The 23,132-nt window shown below is 44.1% G+C and overlaps 1 protein-coding gene across 4 annotated transcripts in view; it reads left to right on the top strand.

Moving 5' to 3' along the window:
- NR3C2 (nuclear receptor subfamily 3 group C member 2) overlaps positions 1-23,132 on the top strand; it is a 330,269-nt gene that overhangs the window by 290,220 nt on the left and 16,917 nt on the right. For all 4 annotated transcript variants that reach the window (XM_079154578.1, XM_079154580.1, XM_079154577.1 and 1 more), the window contains exons 7-8: positions 2,449-2,579; positions 8,863-9,020. In XM_079154578.1, coding sequence (XP_079010704.1) covers positions 2,449-2,579; positions 8,863-9,020 — 289 coding nt within the window. The remainder of the gene's footprint in view (positions 1-2,448; positions 2,580-8,862; positions 9,021-23,132) is intronic.

The raw sequence follows: 23,132 nt of genomic DNA, 5'->3' as shown, positions 1-23,132 counted from the left end.
ATCCAGTAGAGGAGGGTGGGTTCAAAAGTTGGATCAACCCCAATCAAAGTAGAAAAAGAGAAGCAAAGAAGAGAAAGAGGGATGGGGAGGAAGTTAAGATGGCAGGAACCATCGTAACAGTAATGGTGGTAAGTGGAAGCACATTAAACTGGGCTATTAAAAGTGAGAGACTCAGATTTTTTTTTTTTAATTCAGCCTTTTGCTGTTTAGAAGACGCACATGGGAAGTTTGAAACTAAGGGATTAATAGATGATGTGGGAGATATTAGGCAAGTTCTAGAGGAAGAAATGGGGAAAGGGAGAAAGACATTAAAAGCAGATCAAATTTTTTAAGGAAAAAAAAATATTAAGAATGGAAACAGGAGACAGGCATGGTGGCACACACCTGTGGCCCTGGCTATTTGGGAGGTTAGGGCAGGAGTATGGATTGAGACCAGAGGTTCTGGACCAGCCTGGACTTAAAAGAATAAAAATTGTGTTACCCAATGATAGAAGGAGAAAAGAAAAAAAAAACCTTAAATGTATACAGTTATGAAGAAACATCACCCAAGAAGAAACCTAAATGGTCAGTCAACATTTGCAAAAATGTCAAACCTACTGGTGATAATGGAAATGGAAATAAAAGCAACAAGGGGTCACCTTTTCAACCCCCTCTCCCATCAGATGCATGGGATAATGGGGGGCTCTGGTGGGAAGTGGAGTAGAAGGTCCCCGAGGCCCTGCTGGTGGGAGGGAGAGCAGCAGATGTGCACAGAGCCACCACCCAGCCTTTGTTTTCTGGCTCAGTCACGTGGAAGCACACAAGGCTATTCCTTGGGTGTCACTGGTAACAGCAATAAGGAGGAAGGAACCCTAGTGTCCCTTTATGGGGAGTGGATGTATAAGCTGTGCTACATTCAGACAAAGCTTGAAGCAGCTAAAACAAATGAAGAGTTACCTGAATGGAATAGATACCCCTCACAATGACACATCAGTAAAAATAAGTTGCAGAAGGATGTGTGTATCTAATTTCACATTTCCATAAAACACTGTATTTATGAGCTGATTTTATAGACGCAGGCATGTGTAAGTGAAGTGTGCACTTCTGAGAGGAAATAATAATACCCCCAGCTGGATCGTTTCCTTCCTGAGTGATGAAAGGATGGTCAGATCAGGGAGGAAGACCAAGTGGAGCTCCATGCGGCCATGTTGAATTTTTTAAAACTCTGAAACAAATATGGCAACAGTATTAGCATTTGTTCACATTGTTAATTCTGGGTGGTAGATGCTTGGGCTTGTGCCATTTGTGTGTGTGTGTGTGTGTGTGTGTGTGTGTGTGTGTGTATGTGTGTGTGAAAAATATTTTCTTAATTTAAAAACAGTTTCTAGCTTATCATGGGACAGGAAAGAGAGGAAACAATCATCCAGAGCAAGCCATGTTGTGCTGCATTATGAATTTCTTCAGAGTTGGGCTGCAAGAGATTTCTGCCATTCCAGGGCAGCACAATGCAGCCTGAAAGAGGGCTGGCCTGTTGCTTTCCTGCAGACACCGCCTGCTTCCAGGCATCTCGATGAGCGCACCAGCCACCATGGCCTCTTTCCCCGTGTCTTCCACCTGTCAAGTCCTTTCCCGTTTTTCACAGATAGTCTCTTCACCTTTGCAGTCTTTTCATCATAAACCAGCAGTTAGCCCAGGGCCTTCCAATAGGTTTCTACTTTGAAGGAAAACATCTTAAAAAGTGACGCTTTGCTTACTTCTCAAGGAAAGAGAGAAGATGTTCTGATGCCCTGTGATGTGTTTCATAGACGTGCTTGGATGGTGGAGGGCGGGGACGGGTGGACTGCATGTGTGAAAATGTTTGTATACACGGTGCCAAACTCCCTGTGGCCCTCTCTTGATCAGAGCGATTCTGCCTGGGGTTCTCACCTTTTAAAATTCTGTTTAACTTCTCTTTTTAGACATGCTGCTGCAAAGAGTTAATGAGCATACTCCATTATGCTGTAGAAAGGAAGGAAGGAAGGGCCTGGTGGGAATACGATCGCCCTCACTGTCCTCCACTCGGGGCATCTAGCCTGGTCCTGTACAGAAGTGCTCTGTGCCTGTGCTCAGAAAGGAACAAGAGTCTCAGGTCCTGGCTCACATTGCAGCAGCTTCTCTGCTTTCTGGATGATCCACGTCACTATAACTGTCATCAGTTAGTGTTGCTCTGAGCATAAAATGAAATCCCGGCCCACTTTGAGTAGGGTTGCCTTCAGTGCTTCTCACATTTGTTCTGGGTAGTAGGAAGCGAAACAGCAGCATTGGTCCAGGAGCAGTTGACCAGTTCCTCTGAAAGGCATCTGTGTGTCTTGTAGACGTCAGCTCCATACCGAACCTGACTCGGGTCTCTCATTAAGCTGCTTTGGGCCACCAGTCTGGGTCTGCTAACGAACCTTGTGTCCTCAGACGTTTGCTGCTTTTTCTTTGCAGAGAGAAGATGCATCAGTCTGCCATGTATGAACTGTGCCAGGGGATGCACCAGATCAGCCTTCAGTTCGTTCGACTGCAGCTTACCTTTGAAGAATACACCATAATGAAAGTTTTGCTGCTCCTAAGCACAGGTATAGTGATGTCCGCCCTGGCACTTTTTCTACATTGTCAGGTCATCTTCCCTGTAGAAGAGTAGCCCATTAATAGTATTCAGAGTTGGTAGTGATAATGATGATAATGTTGAGGAGATGGGTGGAGGGCTTTGACCTTTGATGAACTAAGTTACTGCTGGATATGAAACTTTGTTCGCATGAAAGACCATAACCGTTATTTCATTCAGCCACTAAATATGTATTAAGTGTCTGTCGTGTGTGTGTGGTCGGGTTGGGCAACTCAGGAAACACAATAATGAACAACACACCTGTCTCTACCTTCAGCGAGCTTATCCTGTAAGACACATCTAAAGATAATCTCATATATTGTAACAAGTGATGATTTACAGTGATAGAGGAAAGGGGCCAGAAAGTTCTGGGTTGCAGGGAGATGTGGCACAGCTGGATCTTGGAGGGTTTTTCCAAGGTTTATAGATTGGGTATGAACCACACGATGCCGTCAGGGGATAGTGGGAGTGTGGACACGTGCAGACGTGTGCTGTAGCATTAATTTAATTAAGCAGTAGCATTAATTTTAGGGGAGGAGGGTTTTCTCGTCTCTTAATTTTTTAATTTTTATTTTACATAAATATGTGTTCATTTAATTTTTGAAGGTGCATCAGATTATGTTGGATTGCAGGGGATACTGCAATAAGGGTGGGAAGTAGATTGGACCAGATCAACCAGCGCCCTTTGAGGAAATCCACACTTTTATTAGGCAAAGGAACGCAAGGCTGAAGGCAGTTGAGCAGGGGACTGGCAGGATCAAAGCTGTGTTTGTGGCTTCGTGAAGATGCAGCTGGCAGTGGGTTAAAGGGGAAGGAGAGAAGCAAAGACGGGCAGAGAACTCAGCCCGACTGGCTATGGCCATGCAGGCCTGGCTTATGCTGATGGGTTGTGTGATGGACAAGAGCAAGTGTGTTGGGGAAACCGGGCAGAGTTGGCCTTGGCAGCCAACGAGAAGGGGGAGGAAGCGTGGTGTCGGTCACAAGTGACACACAGGTTTGGTGACAGCAAAATGACTACCGTGACGGTAATGCCAGTCGTAGAAATACATGTTGGGACTTGGAGAGGATCTTGTACAGTGTAAAACGAGTTCTATTTTTGGATGGGTTAATGTTTTGATGTCAGCTCTGTGTCCTAATAGAGATGGCCAGCAAATGGGGAAGATTTGGGATGGGGACAGAGAAGACACGTTTGAAATATAAATTATGCAGATTAAAAAAAAATAGTCGTTTACACTCAGAAGTTTCACAGAGTTGCCATGGCGTAAAGAGAAGAAAAGAACCTCTTAAACTTTGGTAAAGGTGATGGCAGAGGCCAAAGGGACAGAGACAGACTGTCAGAGAGGTCGGCAACTGGAAGGAAGCCAGGTGTGGCGGGTTCCCAGAAGGGGTATGACTAATGTGTGGCTTGTCAGAGAAGCTGAGAAGCTACTGGAGTTGACCATTAGGCATCGGACAGGTGCCAGGTGGCCAGCAACTTGCAGATTGACAGAAGCTTTTTTGGGCTTCTGGAACCAAGTATGAGAAGAGAAAGTCAATAGCATAAGGTGGCAGGGCAGACGGGACAACAGGATTAGCCTTGGCGAGGACATTGGGCACTTTTTTCCTCAGACAACGACACAGGCCTTTTCAAACAGAAGGGAAAGAATTTGAGGAAGTTCACGCGCGATGAGGGGGAGGCCCAGGGGACAGTAGGGAGAGGAAAACTCTGAGCCAAGTGCCGTTGCCTCTGAGGAAACTGAGAAATGTCCTGGATGTCAGGAGCCAGCAAGGCTGCCACCGTGAGCACCATGGCCTTCAGAGGACAGGTCATTGTGTGTGAAGCAGAAGAGAGCATCCAGTGCATACCCAGCCCTTGCTGGGGCCTGGGCACCAGGGACCTGGAGAAGGGACAGTCTTCTGCAGAGTCCTCTGGAGGAAATGGCTTCATGAGCCCAGGCAGCCAGGTGGAATGGGTCAGAAGATGTGTTATTTTGAGCAGAGAGAGACCGAGTCTGGGGGCGAGGGATCCCCGTGAGGTAGTGGTAAGGGACACAGGGGCAACAGTGGGTAACAAGCGGGCCTCTCTGCCTTGAGCACCTGGCTGTGTGTTTCTGCGTAGTCTGGATGCGATGCTTACAGTAACTCTGGGACATTGGTAGCCCTGGGGTTAGATAGACAGGAAAAGGTAGAAAGGAGACATAAAGGGAGGACAAGGAAATAAAATTTTCATGCAGAAGTTCTGCATACTTTTCCAGGCCTGTCATTCCCTAAACCAGTCTCTCTCCCAAGCCTGTCACTTCCACATTTCTTGGGAAATCTGTAAATCTACCTGTTCACTGTTAATTAGCCTACTAATAAACAGATAAAGCAAAGAGAGTCGATGACATTTTGAGAAACCAATCATTTAGGGGACCTTCTAAGTCATCTACTGATCAGATCATGGAGACCACCCCCGTAGCAGGATCCTGAGAGCAACCAGACCACCATAAGCCATTTCCTGATTACCAGGTTGATGTCACCCCCACATACCTTCCCATGCCCATCCCTCACCAAGTTTCTTTCAAAAGGGGCCCCGAAAACATATCTCCCTTTCAAGATGACCCACATTCTCCCTTGAATGGTTATTTCTTGCTTTCCTAAGTAAATCTCTGTGCCTCTGCTGACATGTGCTGACATTTTTCCATCACATGTGTCATGGACCCCAAATGTCCTGCATTGAGCTTCCCGCTCTCCCTGGGAGCTCTTTGGGACCCTCTTCCAGGGATAGCTCGTCTCCCATGACAGCCCCATTCTAAAACTGACAAACCAGAAGTAGCTCAGTGTCATTTGTCCAGTATCCTATTTGAGTTAGGAATCAGACCCTGGACTTTGGGCTTCACCTCGGGTGTTGTCCCTGCCCTCCCCACAGCCATGAGCACAGGCTGATTGGTGGCTGAGGTGCAAGACAGCAGTGGGGAGGGAAGAGAATGGATCAGGCAAAATCGCAGTGCCATAGCAGAGGGGGCAAACCCGTGGCCCTGGCAGGGAGGGAGCCAGCAGTTCACAGCTGTGTTTTGTTTGGCCAACACAGGTTTGGAGTTGCTTTTGGCCTTTTGTCTTGTTTTCGTTGAATGTGATTTGCCCTGGGCAGGGCGTGTTTCCTCCAGTTAGCCGCAGACCCCACCATTCCTCACTATTGCACCCAGCCCCATCTCCTGCAGCCTGGGTGTTTGCAACCCCTTGTCTGCAGGGTCAACAGAGCAGAATCAAGCTTTCTGTCCCTGTCCCACTCCATCAAGGTTTCTCCCATTCCAAATTTATCCTTTCTGGAATGTACTTTGGAAACATGACCTTTAAATTCAGTGAAAGTGATTTTACTACATTTTCCAAGCTATCTTTCTTAATCACTCCTGGTTAAGGAGAAAATATATATGTGCATAGGTATGTATGTATTGCACACATATATACACACATGCACACACATCCACACCAAGATGTATGATCGATGGATAGCATTGAAGTGAAATTCTATTTTCTAAAAATGCCTTTGCTACTAATTCTTTATAAATTTTGACTATTCAGTCTTAATTGGTGTCTTATCCTTTTACATCCATTTAGTCTTTTAGCCTCTAATAGATTCTGATATCATTTTGAGACTACCTGAATTAATTTAATAGCTCCCAAGTAGCTCAGTACTTTGAAATCTTGACTTCTTTTAGATTCAGAAAAAGCAAAATTAAAAGGCAGGAAACATAAGAAGTTCATGAATCACAGAACGGCAGGCTTTAGTAAGCTTGATTTGCCAGTCTGTGATAGAATGCACGAAAATTGTTCTAATTGAGGAATGTTAAAATGCACACCTGATGTCCAGTATATCAAGGAAGGTTTGGTGGGTTTGGTGTTTTTTTTTTCTTTTAGAAATGACATCAAAAGACTCTCAGGCTCTTTATGCTTGCAAAGGAAAGCCGACCAACTTCTACTTCAGTTGTCTCTGCTCTTCTCCAGTCCGTAGATTCTGGAGTCTTTCCAGCAGCCCTGCTGCATTTAATAAGCAAATTCAGAAACTCTGGGCAGACCTCCAAAATTTGAGGTTTTGCTTTAGTTCCCTTTATTTGTTGGTTTGTTTCAACTTCTAAAAAATCTGGCTGGGAAATTGGTACAGTATATTTCAGTTATAGCAGTAAAATGTAAGTAATAATATTTGACAAGATATAAATTTGAGACTTTCTGATAACACAACTATCAGAAATATAGTTAATCTTAGCTGACATATCAAAGAATGTTGAAATAGAGTAGGGAAATTTATTTATTTTAATGGTAGATAATTTTTAATGTATAGAGTTTCATCCATATAAATATCCATATTAAAAAATTAAAGGCTTGCTTATATGGTTTTATAACTTTGAAATGTTAATCTGCATGGGAAACAAAATCTCTTATTTGCAAAGTTTCCATTTCTTTTAGAAAGTTTTATGTTAAAATTTTGGCAGAAAGTGGATCTATAGCTTTACTATTAACTTCCTGGTTGTTACCATCCTTCCTTATGTGTGTTTTTTTTTTTAATACTTCTAAAACAAGATTTTAATTTTAAGGAAGCAAAACCTATTTCTTATATAATGGATGGCATTAACTATTTATGTGAAAGGCTGATATTTAAAACCACAACTAATACTTCAGCAGCCTCAGTAATTTGAGTAGTTGATGTTAGGGGGTGATTTTTCCCCCTACAAAAATAGATATAAATAAACTTCAAATCAAAAGCCTCAACAATTAAACTCAAGGAGATTATTAACATAATAGCAGAAGTTAATTTGCAAGATAATTCATATCTTTATTTAGGACAGCAGGGTTTATTTGGAAACAGTGGTACACCTGCCTTCCAGGGTCACACATAATATTCAGAAACTGTCCTTAGCCATTCTAAAGTGCTGATGACCAAAGGAAATTATTTACACCAGTTACGAAGAATTAGCAAATATGATTATATAATTAAGAAGTGGAAGTAAAAGCAGTTTCAAAACACAGGAGATGAATATCAGAAGATGAATTTTCATTAGGTCTTCATCTCCTAAAAATAAAGCTGTAGGTGATCTTATTTTGGGGAGTTAAAGCATAAACATGACCATCCGTTGACCATAGTGAAAAACAAACATGTAAGCAGATTGTCAAAAGAGACACCTTAAACGAAAACTCTGCCTGGCTCCTCCTCCTCCTCCTCCCTTGACCCCCTTTCTTGATAAAGTGTCTTCATCTGGGCCCTGGAAGGAGCAGGACAGGGGCATTTGACATTCTCGAAGTCCTATATCCCTAAATATTGTTCTGGGAAAAGAGAAAGAGGGTGTTGGAAATCGAACCCAGGACCTTGCAAGTAGGGGATACTACCACTGAGTCATATTCCTGCCGCACCCAAATAATCCTTCTAAATGAACTTCACTTTGTTTCAATATAAAACCTATCCACTATGTAAAAGAAGAGACGAAAACATAATCCTTAATATTTTACCTCACCAAATGCAAAAGTGATCATGGAGTTTTTCTCTGAAAGTTTCAAACCTGTCTCCAGTGTAGAGCCACTGTGGGTGTTCCCTCACAAACCAGCATAGAGACCAAGTGCACAGGTCACATGACAGAGCCTGCATGGTCAGGTGGTCCTGGAGCAAAGAATGTAGAAAGTGCTTCTTTGTATGCAGCATCCTTCCCTTGGTAGGCCAGCTTCTGAGAATGTCTGACATTCGAACTTGAATGTATAAGCTGCTGCTTTCTAATGCCAGCCAGATTAGATGGTTCTGGCTCTTCCAGTTGTCCTGAAAATTAAAAATATGTTTTCCTACCTCTGAGGTATTGGCAAGTTAAGGTTCTTAGAACACTTAATTACAGACCATGTAGTGTTGTGGTTAAGAAACAGGCATTGAAAACAGACAAACCTCAGTTTACACTACCCCTACTCTGCCATTTTTTTATTGTGCACTTGGGCACATGAATCAACCTCCAGTCCAGTTTTCTCATCTGCAGAATGAGAATAATTTAATGGTTATATCCCACTGTTGGCATCAGGATTAAGTGAGCAGAGTAATAATACGTATCTGGTATGTGAAAATTATTCTTTTGTGTAGGTATATGTGCAAGTGTTTACCGGTAGATAACTACCTTATTTATTTGTTAATTCCAATAATTGAGATTTTTGCATCCAACCTTGTAGTCAGTATATGAGCTTAAAGTATTCAAGGCCATTTAACTGCTAAGATGCTGAAGCTGTTTTCATCCTGGCAATTTATATGTCTGTATTCCTTAACACAGTTCCAAAGGATGGCCTCAAAAGCCAGGCTGCATTTGAAGAAATGAGGGCAAATTACATCAAAGAACTGAGGAAGATGGTAACTAAGTGTCCCAACAATTCTGGGCAGAGCTGGCAGAGGTTCTACCAACTGACCAAACTTCTAGACTCCATGCATGACGTAAGTACAGCCCTTGGTTTCTGTTCAGTGAAGGAGCAACATACACACACACACACACACACACACACACACACACACACACAGTGGGCAAAACAAACTCAGAGAGCTGAGTCTTCAGGGCTTTGAGAAGAATGAGCGTAAAGTGTTCAGAGGGAGGCAGCAAGAGTTAAAATCCAGTTAAGGAAATTTTTCTTCAGATAGTCTTTGGAAGAAGCCTCATTTATAACAAAGGGTATGGCTCTGTGCCCTGGACCAGGGAAGGGCCTCAGATCTGCTACAGGTGTCCGATTGAGTTTCACATTTTTTGCTTGCAATTTAGGAAATGTTTGGTTAACAAAAATGTTTGCCTTCACATTGCATAAATAGTGACCATCTTCTATAACTGTTAATCTAATAACCCAATCTTTCAAAAACATTATTAGTGGTAGAGGGCCAGCGTGGATCATCTCAGTCTTTGCCAAATTTTGAATCCTATATTCATTATTCTTCCTTGCCCTATATAAATACAGAAAATAGATTATGAGCTCGTTTCTGATTTAATCAAGTAAAGATGTAGTTGGGGTGCTTGTTAGCAGTTTCTATAAAATATTGGTCTGGATAACTTGCTTTGTGTGTCACGAATGTACGCTTCTTGTTTCACTTTAAAAGCAACTTTTCTAACTCTGGCTTAAAGAACATTGATATGCAGTCAAGCCAAGATAGTTCCACATAGCTGTAAAATTTCCATACTTTCTTTTAGAGAAATTATTGTCCACATTTGGCCTGTATGATTTAAATAACAATTTTTTCAGATATTTTCTATGAAGGAAAATGTTGACAGATTTGGTGACCGATACTGTAATAGCACTTCTGTAGAAATAATGGTTTGTCCTTCAGAAGTTAGTTCATGCCAGTAGAATGTCACCTCTCTGATGCTAATGACAGAGTTGGTTGGAAAGGAGTGTCACTTCCAGGTGTTTTACCCTGAGACCCTTGGGTATCATGGGCCTTTGCTTTCTCTGAATTTCTCATATGGTGAGTCATGTCCAAGGTGAATTCAGTCATCAGTACTTTTGCTAATAATAAGAGCTTTACAGAGTGTAGTTTAGTGGAAAATCTTGGAAATCAGAGATGATGGTAGGCAAGGCTTTAGGGAACACAGCCAACGACATTCTCCATGACTCACACCCAAGGCAGTACAGGGAACCAGGCAGGACCACGTCTTCCCACTCATCTGTGTTGAGCAGAGCTCCACATCACAGCAGATACATTGTCTTACATGGTGGTTTTTTGAAAGGCTTTCCTTAGGAGAGAATCAGATGGGGCTCTGTGGGTCTGTCTTAATGCATTCTCTTATTTGGCAGGCACAAGTACAATATCAAAATTAGTATATAACCATCCTCACAATGCATGATGGTAAAGCAGTTTGCGTGGATGAGACCCACAACAAAAGTTAAAACTTGTTTCTTCTACACCCTTTCTGAATCGGTGAGCCTTGAGCAGGACAGCACAGTGTAGGCAGTGAGAAGCCACCCCTTTCTCCGTGCCCCCCTCTGTGAATGATCCATGCAAAACTTCTTCTGCTGGTTGGTTTTCAGCACCAGCACAGTGTTTGTCCCAAGCCAGGAACCCAGTGAAGCGTTGTCAAATGACTGTATCAGAAGTGCTGATTTACTGCAAAATTTCTCACAACAAATTAGCATCTTTATGGTTTTTAAAAACAGAGGTATAACTGATATACAATAACCTGAACAAAGTTAAAGGGCACCACTTGGCAGGTTTGGACAGACATATGCAACCATGAAACGGTCACCACTATCAAGATAGTGAGCGTATCCGTCACCCAGAAGTCTCCTTCTTCCTTGGTTCAGACCCTCCTCCTGCATCCTGCTCCCCTTTTGCTTTCTATCAACATAGACTAGTTTACATTTCAAAGTGTTTCATATAAATGGTATCACAGAGGAGATTTGGGGTTTTGTTGTTTCTTTTTCTTTCTTTCTATCTTTTACTTATTTTTTGGTCTTCTTTCACTGGGTGTAATCCGTCCATGCTGTTGCAAATATCAAGAATTCAGGGCAGGTGGTGGTTTCTGGTTTGGGTTTTTGTTGTTAGTGGTGTTTTTGCTCAGTCATATCCAATTGTGTGTTTATCCCACAATTCATTTGTTCAGTCACCTGTGGATGGACATTTCGGTTGTTTCTGAGGCCTCACAGATGCATGTGTGCTGAACATTTATGTACAAGTCTCTGCTCAGGTGTAGACTTTCCCTTTTCTTGGGGTAACGTCGAGTAGTGGAAAGCCTGGTTAGTATCGTGGGTATATATCCATTTTTAAAGGAAAGGCCAACATGTTTTCCAAAGTGGTTGTGCGGGTTCACACTCCCAAGAGCAGTGGACAATGGCTCGCATCCTGGCCACACTTGGCCTGGTGAGTCTTTTTAGCTCTCGCCATCCTAGCCGCCATGTAGTGCCGAGTCCCTGTGCTTTTTACTTTGCTTTTCCCTAGTGATCAATGATGCTGTCTTTTCATGTTCTTATCTGCCATCTTTATGTCTTCTTTGGTGATATGTCTGTCATACTTTTTGGCTCATTTAAAAAAAAAAAAAAAGTGACTTGAAGTGACCTAAAGACCCCCCCACTAGGCTCCATCTCTCAAAATTTCCACCACCTCCTGCTGGTGCCACAGGCGGGGAACCAGGCCTCTACCACGTGGGCCTGTGGGGACACTTAAGACCCAGACTATAGCAGTGAAGTCCAGTTGGCCGTCGCTTACTTTTATGGGCTGTGTTTTTAGTGCTGGATCTAAGGAGTCCTGGTATAGGCCATTGTCACACAGCTTTTCTCCCACGTGTTCCTCCAGCATCTTTGTCATTGACACTGAGTGTCTTAGAAACCATTCTGTCATGTTTTTTTCTCTGTTTCACCTGAGCATTGGGGGCTGTTGCAAACAGATAAATTTGGTTCATCTCATTCCACCTTGAATGGGAGGAGATCACACATTTTGGAATTATTTTAATTCTACACCTTTATTTTAAAGTATTTGTAAAAAAAAAAAAAAAAAAAAATTTTGATCCTAAAGGTAGCCTAACGGAAGCGTCTTGCATACTCCATTTATATTTCTATTCCAGAGAGAAAATTGAAAAATGCAGGGTAAGCCTGGAGGGACCTTTCTAATATTCACACTTACTCAGTCTTGAGACTACCTATGGCTTTCTCATTAGAGTAAATTAGTGAACCCACATTTGTGCAGTCTTCAAAGGAGCCAAGGGCTACGCCATGCCCTGGCTGTATTCTTAGAGCCTAGTTTGGGCTGCCTCATGGGAAAGAGAGTCTTCATTTCTAAGGGTCACATAAATAAGAGCCATTGGAATGTAGATCACAGTTTTGCTTAAAAAGCATGCGTGCACGGGCATGGTGGCGCATGCCTGCAATCCCAGCAGCTCAGGAGGCTGAGGAAGGAAGATCGTGAGTTCAGAGCCAGCCTCAGTAACTTAGCAAGGCCCTGAGCAACTTAGTGAGACCCTGTCCCAATATAAAATCTTTCAAAAAGGGCTGAGGATGTTACTCAGTGGTTAAGCATCCCTGGGTTCAATCCTTGGTATCAAAATAAACAAAACAAACAACAATAACAAAAAAGAGTTCATGGTATGCTGGCCCCCAGGACACAGGTGCACGCTGTCAGGACACCTGCAGATTTCTTCCACATGATGCACACATGTGTTGGCAGAACAGTGCCAAGGTGGGCCAAAGGAACATTCTCTGAAAGCACAGTTTGACAGTTCAGTGTTTGAATTGGCCAGCAGCTTCATGAGCCCTGTGAACATCAGTCTTTCCCCAAAGAAAGCAGCTGTGCTAAACACTCCGAGGAGTAGGTAGATGTATTTTTGCTTTGTCAATGTTTGGGTGTCATGTGTAAAATATTCAGACCCTTACGCTGCTAGAGAGAACTGATAATAGTCACTTTTAGCTATTACTAGGAGTAGCAGTTAATTTCCTACGGGTGTAAGAAGCACGTGTCTAACGGATTTATTACTAACTGCTATTCGTTCTTAGAGATCAAGAGCTGTTTATGTATGGTCAGTGTACAGAAGAGTAAACACTGAAGATGACATATTAATAACATCTCTTGAGGCAAACATTGCCCTTTTCCTATTAAACAGCATATGATTGCAGTTTTATTTTGGGATATACACTTGGCAAAAAAGTACCTTGTGCCTGGCAATACAGACAGTGCTGCAGAGAATACAACATAAGCAGATGCTGCTGCCCCGCCCTTGATTAGTTTGGATTCTAGAAAGGCAGTTGGCCCATAGTGCAAAGCAGAAGGTTCAGGTGCTGAAATCGGTCACCTGGGTCGTCGTGAGACCCCTGAGAGCACGTGGGTGCTTGTGTGCTCCTTCCTCTGTATTCTGAGATGCAGGAGTGAGTGGAAGGCCTGTCCTTAGGGACCTCACTTGTCGGTAGAGAAGGACGTGCCTCCTGTCGACACGCATGTGGGTCTAAAGGGTACAAATGGGGGAGACCTAAGAAGGGCAGCCAGACCGTGGCCGGAAGCCATGGGGGAGCACTCGAAGAGCTAACAGCACACCGTGAGCAGTGAGCTCATGGGCACTCGTTCTAGGTTGGCCAAGCCTTGCAGAGAGGGTGTGGCAGCCAGCTGTGCCAGGCAGGGGCATGGAAGACGTTCCCGGGTGTCAGAGAATTCATTTGCGGAAGACAACACACAACCGGGAGAATGATTTCTCAGGGTTCCTGGGTAGCTGGAGTCTCCTAGACTCTGTGTAGCGCTCCCAAGGACCACCATGGTGACGAGGGGCGCTGTGGCTGGCAGCAGCCGCTCCATCGTAGGCTGCATCTTGGCCATCAGGAAACGCTGGACACAGCTGTACTGCCCCGAGGCGGGCCAGACTCTTCTTCCCCAGCATTTTTTGGCACACACCATTTTTGTGAGCTGCAGCGTTACGTCTTGAAGTCCGTGCACCTGGCTTTGTATTAAAGTGTCGTTCGTGTTCAGCAGTTCCCCAAACAAAATCTTAGGCCCGCCTCAAGGGAAGCCGAGCGGGCTTTGGTTTGAAGGCTCTCGTTTGTACACACGATCATGAACCTTTTCGGCTGGGCAGGCCGCAGTGCGTCACTCAGTGCTGTTCTCCGCATGACAGGAGGGGACACTGAGTATCCTCAGGCCGCATCATTCTGTCTGTGGCCCCTTGGGGGACCCTGGATAACTGAGGTGGCACTTCTCTAACCAGGCCCGGGGAGCCAGGGTCTCCCTCCTCCATGGCAGGTGGTGTGAGGAGCAGAAATCAGAAACCTGGAGATACGGTAAACCCCACAGGTGCGTGCTGGGGAGACTTCATCCTTTAGGTGGAAAGGGTGTTAAGTTTCAGTGACACAATAACCAAGAGATCGTGCTGCAGGCAACCAGACTATTAGCACATTATTTTGAGATTCTCGGTGCTCTTTGAATCAGCTGGTGCCTTTGCGTCCAGGCTGTGGTGTGGCGATTTCCTACCCGGTTCCACCACAGGTGGGTTTGAGAGACACATGACCCTGTTGTAAGCATGTCTCACCACAAGTCTGGCTCCTTCCGCCATTTATTCGGGCAGTCGCTCACTTCCACATTGGATTTGTCTTCATCTTTCTAGTCAGTTTCTCCTCAGGAAAATCTTTTGAGGCCAAAATAGGAACCCACCACAGAAGTGTGACCACCGTAGACAGAGAGAATGGCCTGCAGAGCTATGTTAGCATTTCTCTCAGTAAATACTTGACTTACGTGTTTTGGGGCCTATAGTTTCTTCAACTGTAAAAGGGGAATAATACCCATCAGATTGGGCCTTTTGAGAAGTGAGTGAAATATCCGAGATATCTGTCACATAGCAGCCCCTGAGTAAGCGTTCACCCTCCCTTCCTGTTCCTCAGGTGACCATTAATGGGATTGATTCTGTGTTTATAACAAAGTGCCCACGCTGTCAGTACCACACGCTCACATCCGTGTGTAAGACAGACCCAGATCCAAAGCCACATTCTCTGTCCCTGAGCTAAGCAACTATTTAATATAATCATTAGCAGCATTCTACCACCGCCTTCTTTGACGAGACCATGACTAAGAAAGATTCTAAATAAAGGAAGAGTTGTTTATTCCAGAGTCAGCTAAGTGAGCACAGCCTTATCCTCCCCCAGGGAGAGGGGAGGACACAAACTTCCCCAGGCAGCCATCCTTCTTGAAGGCTCCACAGGTAAAGATTTCAAATTCAATGCCAAATTGACAGGCAAGCTCTAACTCTTTGTGTATTTGGTGTAACCAATGGAATACTTTTTAGCAGTGTATATTATTTCTCTTTTTTTATTTCCCTAGTAAAGTAAGAGCTGGTATTTTCACTTATAAATTTCTGATTTTAAGGGGACAGGGTAGTAGTTCAGCATGCATCGCTCTGGACCAATTGTGCTAACAGATGATTATTTTCATTTAAAGCACATTTATGTTTGTATAATTCTTTTAAAATGCCTCAGATATATTTAAAATTAAAAACTGGGGGAAAACGGGAAAGGATAAGAACTTTCTGCTTTTCAGTGTGACAGATAAATATGGAGTTGATGCCTTTGGTTGCCATGAGGAAATTCTGGGCATCCCAAGGATTGAGGTGTGTTATGTGCTGGGAGCTGGATCTGGAAGCCTAACTGGAAGATGTCACTCCCCATAGAGACAGGATGTGTTCCTTCACGTTAGTGAGTTAAGGGAGCCGTCAGTCAGTGACCTTGGTGGTGTCTAAGTTCCCCTAGAGTTTGCTGGCGTCTTATTTTGTGATAGACAACAGAATAGCCCAGTGACTGTTCTTCCTTAACTGTTGGAGTCTTGTAATAACCAGGAAACTACATAAGAGAAGATGGTTTTTCAGTACCCAGTTGGTTCATGCTGTGTAAAAGGAGCTATTCCTGTCTCAGTTACCTGTTCTAAACAGCCCCGGGGGAAGGGCTGCCCCAGGGCTCTGCTTCTGAGAGTGAGGTCATGCCACAGGGACAGTGAGCTGCTGGCAAGGGAGATTCACGTACAGTAGCCTCCATCGTCCCAGGAGCTGTACTGGTGGTCAGAATGCAGTGACAAAAGGGGCCTGGTCCCTGCCTGACGGGCAGTATAGACAAGGAAGGAGCCTGGATCATGAGGACTCTGTATCATCAGTGGATTAATCCATTAGTGGATTCATAGGTGGTAGAGGCTGCAGGGGGTGGGACCTAGTCGAAGGGGTGGGCCCTCGGGACCCTGCCTTGGGAATCTGTGTCTTGTTCCTGGCCCCTTCTCTCTCTCTGCTTTCTGGCCGCCATGAGCTGAGCAGCTTTCCTCTGCCACACCTTCCACCATGACCTGCCTCAGCTCAGGCCCAGAGCAACAAAGCCCTGAACACACCCTGAGACCCCAAGAGCATGAGCCAACATAAATCTCTCCTCTTGTAAGTTGTTTTTCTCAGGTGTTTGTGATGGTGACGAAAAGCTAACTGATACTCTTGTGCAGGGTGGCGCCTGCACCCGGGAGGGGACATGGGTGAAGAAATACGTGAGGGGAGGGGAGGAGCTTGTGTTGGAGGGATGGAGTTGAGATGCCCTCAGGACATCTCAGGGAAACAGGTGAACACAGAGCTCTGGGGATGAAGAGGAGGGGGACAACCTGCTGGTGCAAGCCTGACAGGTGGCCCCACAAGAGTGTCTCTGAAACCTGGGGGTGGGCGGGACTGCCGGGGTGCCTGGAACTGAACCCCCAGAAAGCATGTGAGAAGGCCCCCAAATAAGGGGTGCCCAGAGTCTGAGAAGAGCTGTGGCTGAAGTCAGGAGGCAAACAGAGGGACATTGGAGACAATCCAGAAAGAGCGTCCACACTGCACCAGAGAGGGCCTGGACGGAAGGTCAGCTCTCTCAGTCTGAAAAGCTGTTCAGTAGCCATAGCAACAAGGAGAGGTTGTGAGGAACAGCAGATGGAGTTGTGTTGAAAGCTCATGAGGTTTCCAGTAACTGTATCAGAAGCCACAGAACAATGAGGGACGGTAGTTACTTTATAAAGAATGTTAGACATGTTGCCCTGCAAAGCTTCTTAGTAGAACTGCATTAATAGAAAAAGAACGATGGCTCTTTCTGATACGTGACAGGACGTAGAAGAAAGAGCATTCCGAAGGTGTTGAGAGAACGTGGAAAGATTTTGAGTTTCTATGTTAAGTAAGCTAAAAACATTTCAGTAGCTTAGCAAAACTTGCTAAATGACCCCACACTCTGTTCCATACCTTGACCCCCAATGAGTAGATCTGGATTGGTGAAAGCTTTATTATGTACTTTGTGCATTCATATATGTGTGTCTGTGAGCACAGAGTGCACCAGGCACAGCAAGGCATTGAGCATCAAACACATGGCATCGGACCCAGCATGCATCACGAGGCTGCAGAGCTGACTCTGGATTCCAAGTCATGACTTCATTCAGTGAGCCCAGGCCTGAGCCCTTCCTCAGCTGTCACCTTCTCAGCACACCTCAGTGATAGTGACAGCCCATTTCCACTTGCAGTCATAGAACCTTCATCTCTCTTGGCTTTTCATGCTTGGCGATGGTTCTCTATGATTGACTTAAGATGAAATATGGGTCCTTCCCTTCCCTCTTTGGAAAAGGTTATTTTAAAACATTTAAATATTTTCAATGGCTAATTTTTTGAATGACAGTGCTTGCCAAATATTGGTCCATAGTCAAATAACATCCTAAGGTGCAGTTGTACAAGATTTTAGAGAAACCAGGGGATGTGATCCTTCAATACAGGAAGTCTGTCCTTCCATCTTTATTATTATAATTTTTTATTATCCACCTTGAGTAACCAATCTCCAAAATTCTTCATCATGCAAAACCAAAACTCTGTGTCCATTAAACAAAAGCTATTCTGTACCCACCCACCCCACCCCTGGCACCCACTCTTCTGTTTTCCACCTCTGCTGCTCTAGGTACCTCATATAAATGGAATCTTAGAGTGTCTGACTTTTTATGTCTGGCTTATTTCATTTAGCATAATATCCTCCAGGTTTGCCCATGTGGAAGAATTCCGTCTTTTAAAAAACTGAACACTGCTCCTTTGTATGTGTATGCCACAGTCTGTCCACGCACTCATCTGGCAAGGGGCACGTGCTTTGCTTCCTCTTGGCTGTTAGAATAATGCTGCTATGAATGTGGGGTATAAAATGTGTCCTTGAGAACTGGTTTTCATTTGTTGTGGGTATATTTTCAGAAATGGGATTGCTCAATCATATGATAGTGGGATGCTTGATTTTTGAGGAATCACCACACCGGTTTCCACCATAACTGCACCATTTCATATTTCCACCATGTATATGAATTTTAATTCTTTACACCCTCACAGATACTTATTTTCTGTTTTTCACTTGTTTGGTTTTTGATGGTGTTTTAGTCAGCTTTTTCACTGCTGTGACTAAATGACCCGCCCATCACATCTGTCGAGGAAGAAAGGTTTATTCAAGGGCTCACGGTTTCAGAGGTCTCAATCCAGAGAGAGCAGGCCCCTTTCCTTGGGGCTTGAGGTGAGGCAGAACATCATGGCGGAAGAGTGTGGCACAGGGAAGCAGCTCACATTGCGATCAGGAAACAGAGAGAGACTCCACTTTCCAGATACAAATATATACAAAGCCACACCCTAATTCCCACCTCCTCTAGCTACACCTTACCACTTAAATTACCACTTACTTAATCCCCATCAGGAAATTAATTCTCTGACTGGGTTAAGACTCTCACAGCCAAATCATTTTGAATCTGAACCTTCCTGCATTGTCTCACATGTCAGCTTTTGGGGGACACCTCACATCCAGACCATAACAGATGGTTACCGTCATGTGATAAGGTAGAATCACATAGTTTTCAATTTGAATTTCCCCAATGATTAGTGATAGTGACCATCTTTTCATGTGTTTATTGACCATTTGTGTATCTTTGGGAGGATGTCTGTTCATATCTGTGAATAGATTTTTTTTGCAGCAAGGTGGGGGGATACAGGGGATTGAACCCAGGGTTGCTTAATAAGTGAGCCATATTGCCAGCTTTTTAAAATTTCTTATTATGAGACAGGGTTTCACTGAATTGCTGAGGCCGACTTTGAACCTGTGATCGTCTTGTCTCAGCCTCCTGGGCTTCTGGGATTACAGGTGTGCACCACTGCACCTGGCTGTGACCCACTTTTTAATCAGTTTTTTGTTTTGTCTTTTACTATTGACTTGTTGGAGCTCTTTATATGCCTGGGTATTAACCCATTATCAAATATACAGTTTTCACCTATTTTCTTGCATTCCTTGGTTTTCATTTGGTTTGGTTTGGGCACCAAAATCTTTCTTCTCTTCTATACTTACAATGATAACATTTGGTAATTTGCTTCTTTTGATCCTTAATTGGCAAAATTCAAAGTTGTGTCTGATTCAATTTATTTAAAGAGAGGGAGTAAAAAAAATTTTTTTCCGGAAGTTAACTGCTCCTTTTCCCTCATTATTGATTGGCATCACCTAAGCTGCATCCCTACAGTACCTGTGCCACTGTTTGGAAAGCGCACGAGACAGTAACTCTCTGTAGGAACGCTGGGGGGAAACGGAGCCCTTGTTCTGGGGGGAAATCCTGCATTCCATTCCCACCTGACCATATGAGATTTGTGGTGTCACAGGGTGAGCTTTCTGGGAAAGCCAAAATTTCAGGTAGGGACAAACCACAGAGGGCTGTGCTTCTAGAGGATCGCAGCTAAATCAAACCTGACACCGAGGAATCTCCTGCTCATCTGAAATATACCTAGGGGAGATTTCGGGAAACTATCTCATTGTTTAACACCTGTGTCAATAAATCCCCGTTCTTATGCAGCCTAAATCCTCCTCCTCGCAGTAGAGTAATCGCTGTGTAATACCTGGGCTTTACTTCTTGCCTTTCTTCCTCGGTCTCCTCATTAAATCCTTCTAATGTCTCCGCGAGGTGAGGATGAGTAAATATTGCTATTTAAACTTAATCATCCCCTGTCTTAATTCCTCTCTCTATAAAAAGAGAATAATGGTAATATTTACTTAGGTTTTTTTTTTTTTTTTTATTACCCATTTATAGAGAAAGGAATTAAGGTAGAGTGGTGAGGTGCGTTTTCCCAGGATCATGCATGAGGCGCCAGGCAGCAGAAGGCAGGGGTTCAGGAGAAGGCAGCACCAAGGGGGACGCCACCTGTGGGTGTCAGGACCAGCCCTCCACCTGATTAGCTCTGTTCCCCCTGGAAGGTCAGGCGTCACTCTGGATCTCTCCATAAAGCGAGCACCATCAGGGGTAGCACTATGGTACCCTGCGCTGCCCCATGCCCACCCCCCACAAAAGGCCCAACTCTTGGTGTAATGTTTGGCTGTCACCATCTTGAAATTCTCAGTAAAGATTGAACAAGGGAACCCCATGTTTTCATTTTGTACCAAGCTCACAAACTACCAGCTTGCCCTGGGCATGATATAAAATCTACCTAAGATCATGTTGATCGGAGGATGCGAGGAGTGTGAGGAGCACTGTGCAGGACCGGGAGGAGAGCGCAGGGCTGTGTAAGGCAGGAAGCGGAGGGTCAGGAGGAATGTCCTCATCAGTGCCATCTGAGGCTACAGGAGATAACCATAAATGACAGATATTAAAGGCCAATTGGAAAATGAAGTTTGTCAAGGTCATGGGTAAAGGGGCAAGAAAGTGTAGGTAGTTATGTCCCAAGAGTCCTCATTGTTCTTACAGTCTATATTTACCAGTCCTCCTACATGATAAAATGTGTTACCCTAAAATCAGCACTCGGGCACTTTTTCAGTCATTCACAGACCTGTGTAGAGCAGCAAAAAAATTGGTTTCCCCCAGTGTACTTGCTCCTGGTCTGGGTTGACAAGGAGCCTCCGCCATCTTGTTTCTGCCATTTTGCTATTTAGAAGAGTCCTTTTTGAGATCTATACTATTGTGCAGCTGGGGATTGTTGTTAGGGATTTTTCTGTTAACTTGGCCTCCAGACTATGAAGAAGTCAGGCTTATGAAGAAAATGTGTATCAGAGAAGCTTTGTTCAGAGTTTCAGCACTGTAGGCCAGGAGTTTAGTCTTAACGAAGCAGCAGTACATGTTCCATGAGGTGTCTAAAGAGAGACATGTATAGAACACGGCCACATGATGATCATTTGGTGAAAATACTGTGAACAGCAGCTTGTGGGAATCAAACTCCATCTTCCCCTGAGGAACAGTCACTCAGTATTCACTAACTCAATGTTGAAAGTGACTTTATCACTTCAGCAAATATTGAGACTCAGTAGTGACTACATGTAACCAACAGGAAACGTAGACTCAAAGAATTCCTGAAGGAACAACTAAATGGAAGACCGGAGGGAGGCGCTCTATTCAAATGACAGATTCTGGACTCTTTAGTGTGGATGATGATGTCTTGTCTTGCTCAGTACCCTTTGTGGGGAGTTGTTCTAAAATATTTCCTAAAGACTAGAAGAGTACAGAATAATTGGAATACCATATCCAGCTGCCACCATATTGCTTAATTCAGCACCCAACATTTTAATGTTTCTGAAATCAGGAGACATCTTAGACTTAATGTACAGGTTTTCAAATAAACAAAACCTGTTCTCTCAAAGTTCTTATTAAATCTCCAAGGTGCCTTACAGTCCAGGGATCGACATGCTTTCTCTGTAATGGGCCAGACAGTGCATATTTTAGGTTTTGTGGGTCACATGCTCTTTCTAATAGCTCTTTGGCTGTCCCCCTGTAAGGTGAAAGCAGTCATGTAAGTGAAGTGTGGCCTTGTTCCATAAATTATGACATAAAATTATGTCATAATTTTAACATGTCATAGAATATTGTTATTTTATGGGTCTTTGTCCAAATTTTACAAGTACAAAAATTAAAAAAAAAAAATGAAAAAACTCACAAAAACATAAGGCCAGATGTGGCCTGCAGGTCACAGGTAACCAACCTCTGTTTGATTTAGTGGTATCATAGAGTCAAGGGAATAAGACAACGGGTCACCTTGGTCTCAGGTGTTCCCACTTAAGGCTGACCCTGACCCATGGGGCCTGCACCTTATTGCTTCATGTCCCCCCTTCTCTTTTTTTCTTTTTACTTTTCAGTATGAAAGAAGGATTTAACTGCTAAATCCTAGACTTAATATTAAAATTGTAGCATATAAACACAAGTTGGTTTAGAATTTTAGTTTGTTGGTATAGTGTACATTTGCAGGAAAGATCTAGGAAATATTGAAAACAAAATTAGGAAAAGTTCAGACTTCTATATACAGTAACATGCCAATGCATTTCAGACACAACCCTCTCATTAGGTCTCCTTTGTTCGGCAATGTTCTAATTACCCCTTTATCTTTAAGCTCCACTTTCTTCTTTTCCATTGTGTCATTTTTCTTTGTGTTTCTCACATGTACAATAGACCTTATTCACAAGAAGGCGGAGCTGCGGCCTGGAACGAGGCTTGTAAAGCAAGGAAACTTAAACAGGGTGGAAATTAAATAAATTTAAGCACACACCAAAAAAATTAGAAGGCAAATGAGCCCATCTTGCTTAGCATGGCATTCAAACAGCCTCTTGTGAGGCTGTGAATGCTCATCATTGACCAGAGGGCAGTGGTCGCTGTTGTATTTTTATACGAGTGGTAAAGAAGAAGAAATCAAAGCATAATTTAGATAATGGTCAGATGCTAATGGATGGGGACCAGAGTGGAGAGAGTGTGTGGCAATGCCCCTTGTTTCTCAGGAGCTGCTGGGCAGCACCCAGTTCCCATCCCAGCAGCTAGGCCAGTCCTGGGCAGCCACTGGTCTGACCAGACTTCCTGGCCTGTACCTTCCTGGACAGTGGAGCCAGCCAGGAGGCCACACAGGGCAGCTCCGTGGGCAGCCCGGCCTCTCTGAGCACTGTGGCAGAGCTCCTGGCCTAGGGCTGCAGCCTCGGCCACCTTCACTAGGGTCCCCTTACCTGCAATTTGTGAGTGGAACTCATGTCATCAGATGGGAAGCAGATGGCCCCAGAGAGGCCTGTCAGTGGCCACAGGGACAGACTTGAATACAGATGCCCTCTGTCCACTGTTAGCTGGCCCTTGGTAAAGAGAACACTCTCTTAA

Source organism: Sciurus vulgaris, assembly GCF_902686455.1.
Source record: "Sciurus vulgaris genome assembly, chromosome: 9".
Taxonomy (NCBI): Eukaryota; Metazoa; Chordata; class Mammalia; order Rodentia; family Sciuridae; genus Sciurus; species Sciurus vulgaris.
This window is presented reverse-complemented; position numbering and strand designations above follow the sequence as displayed.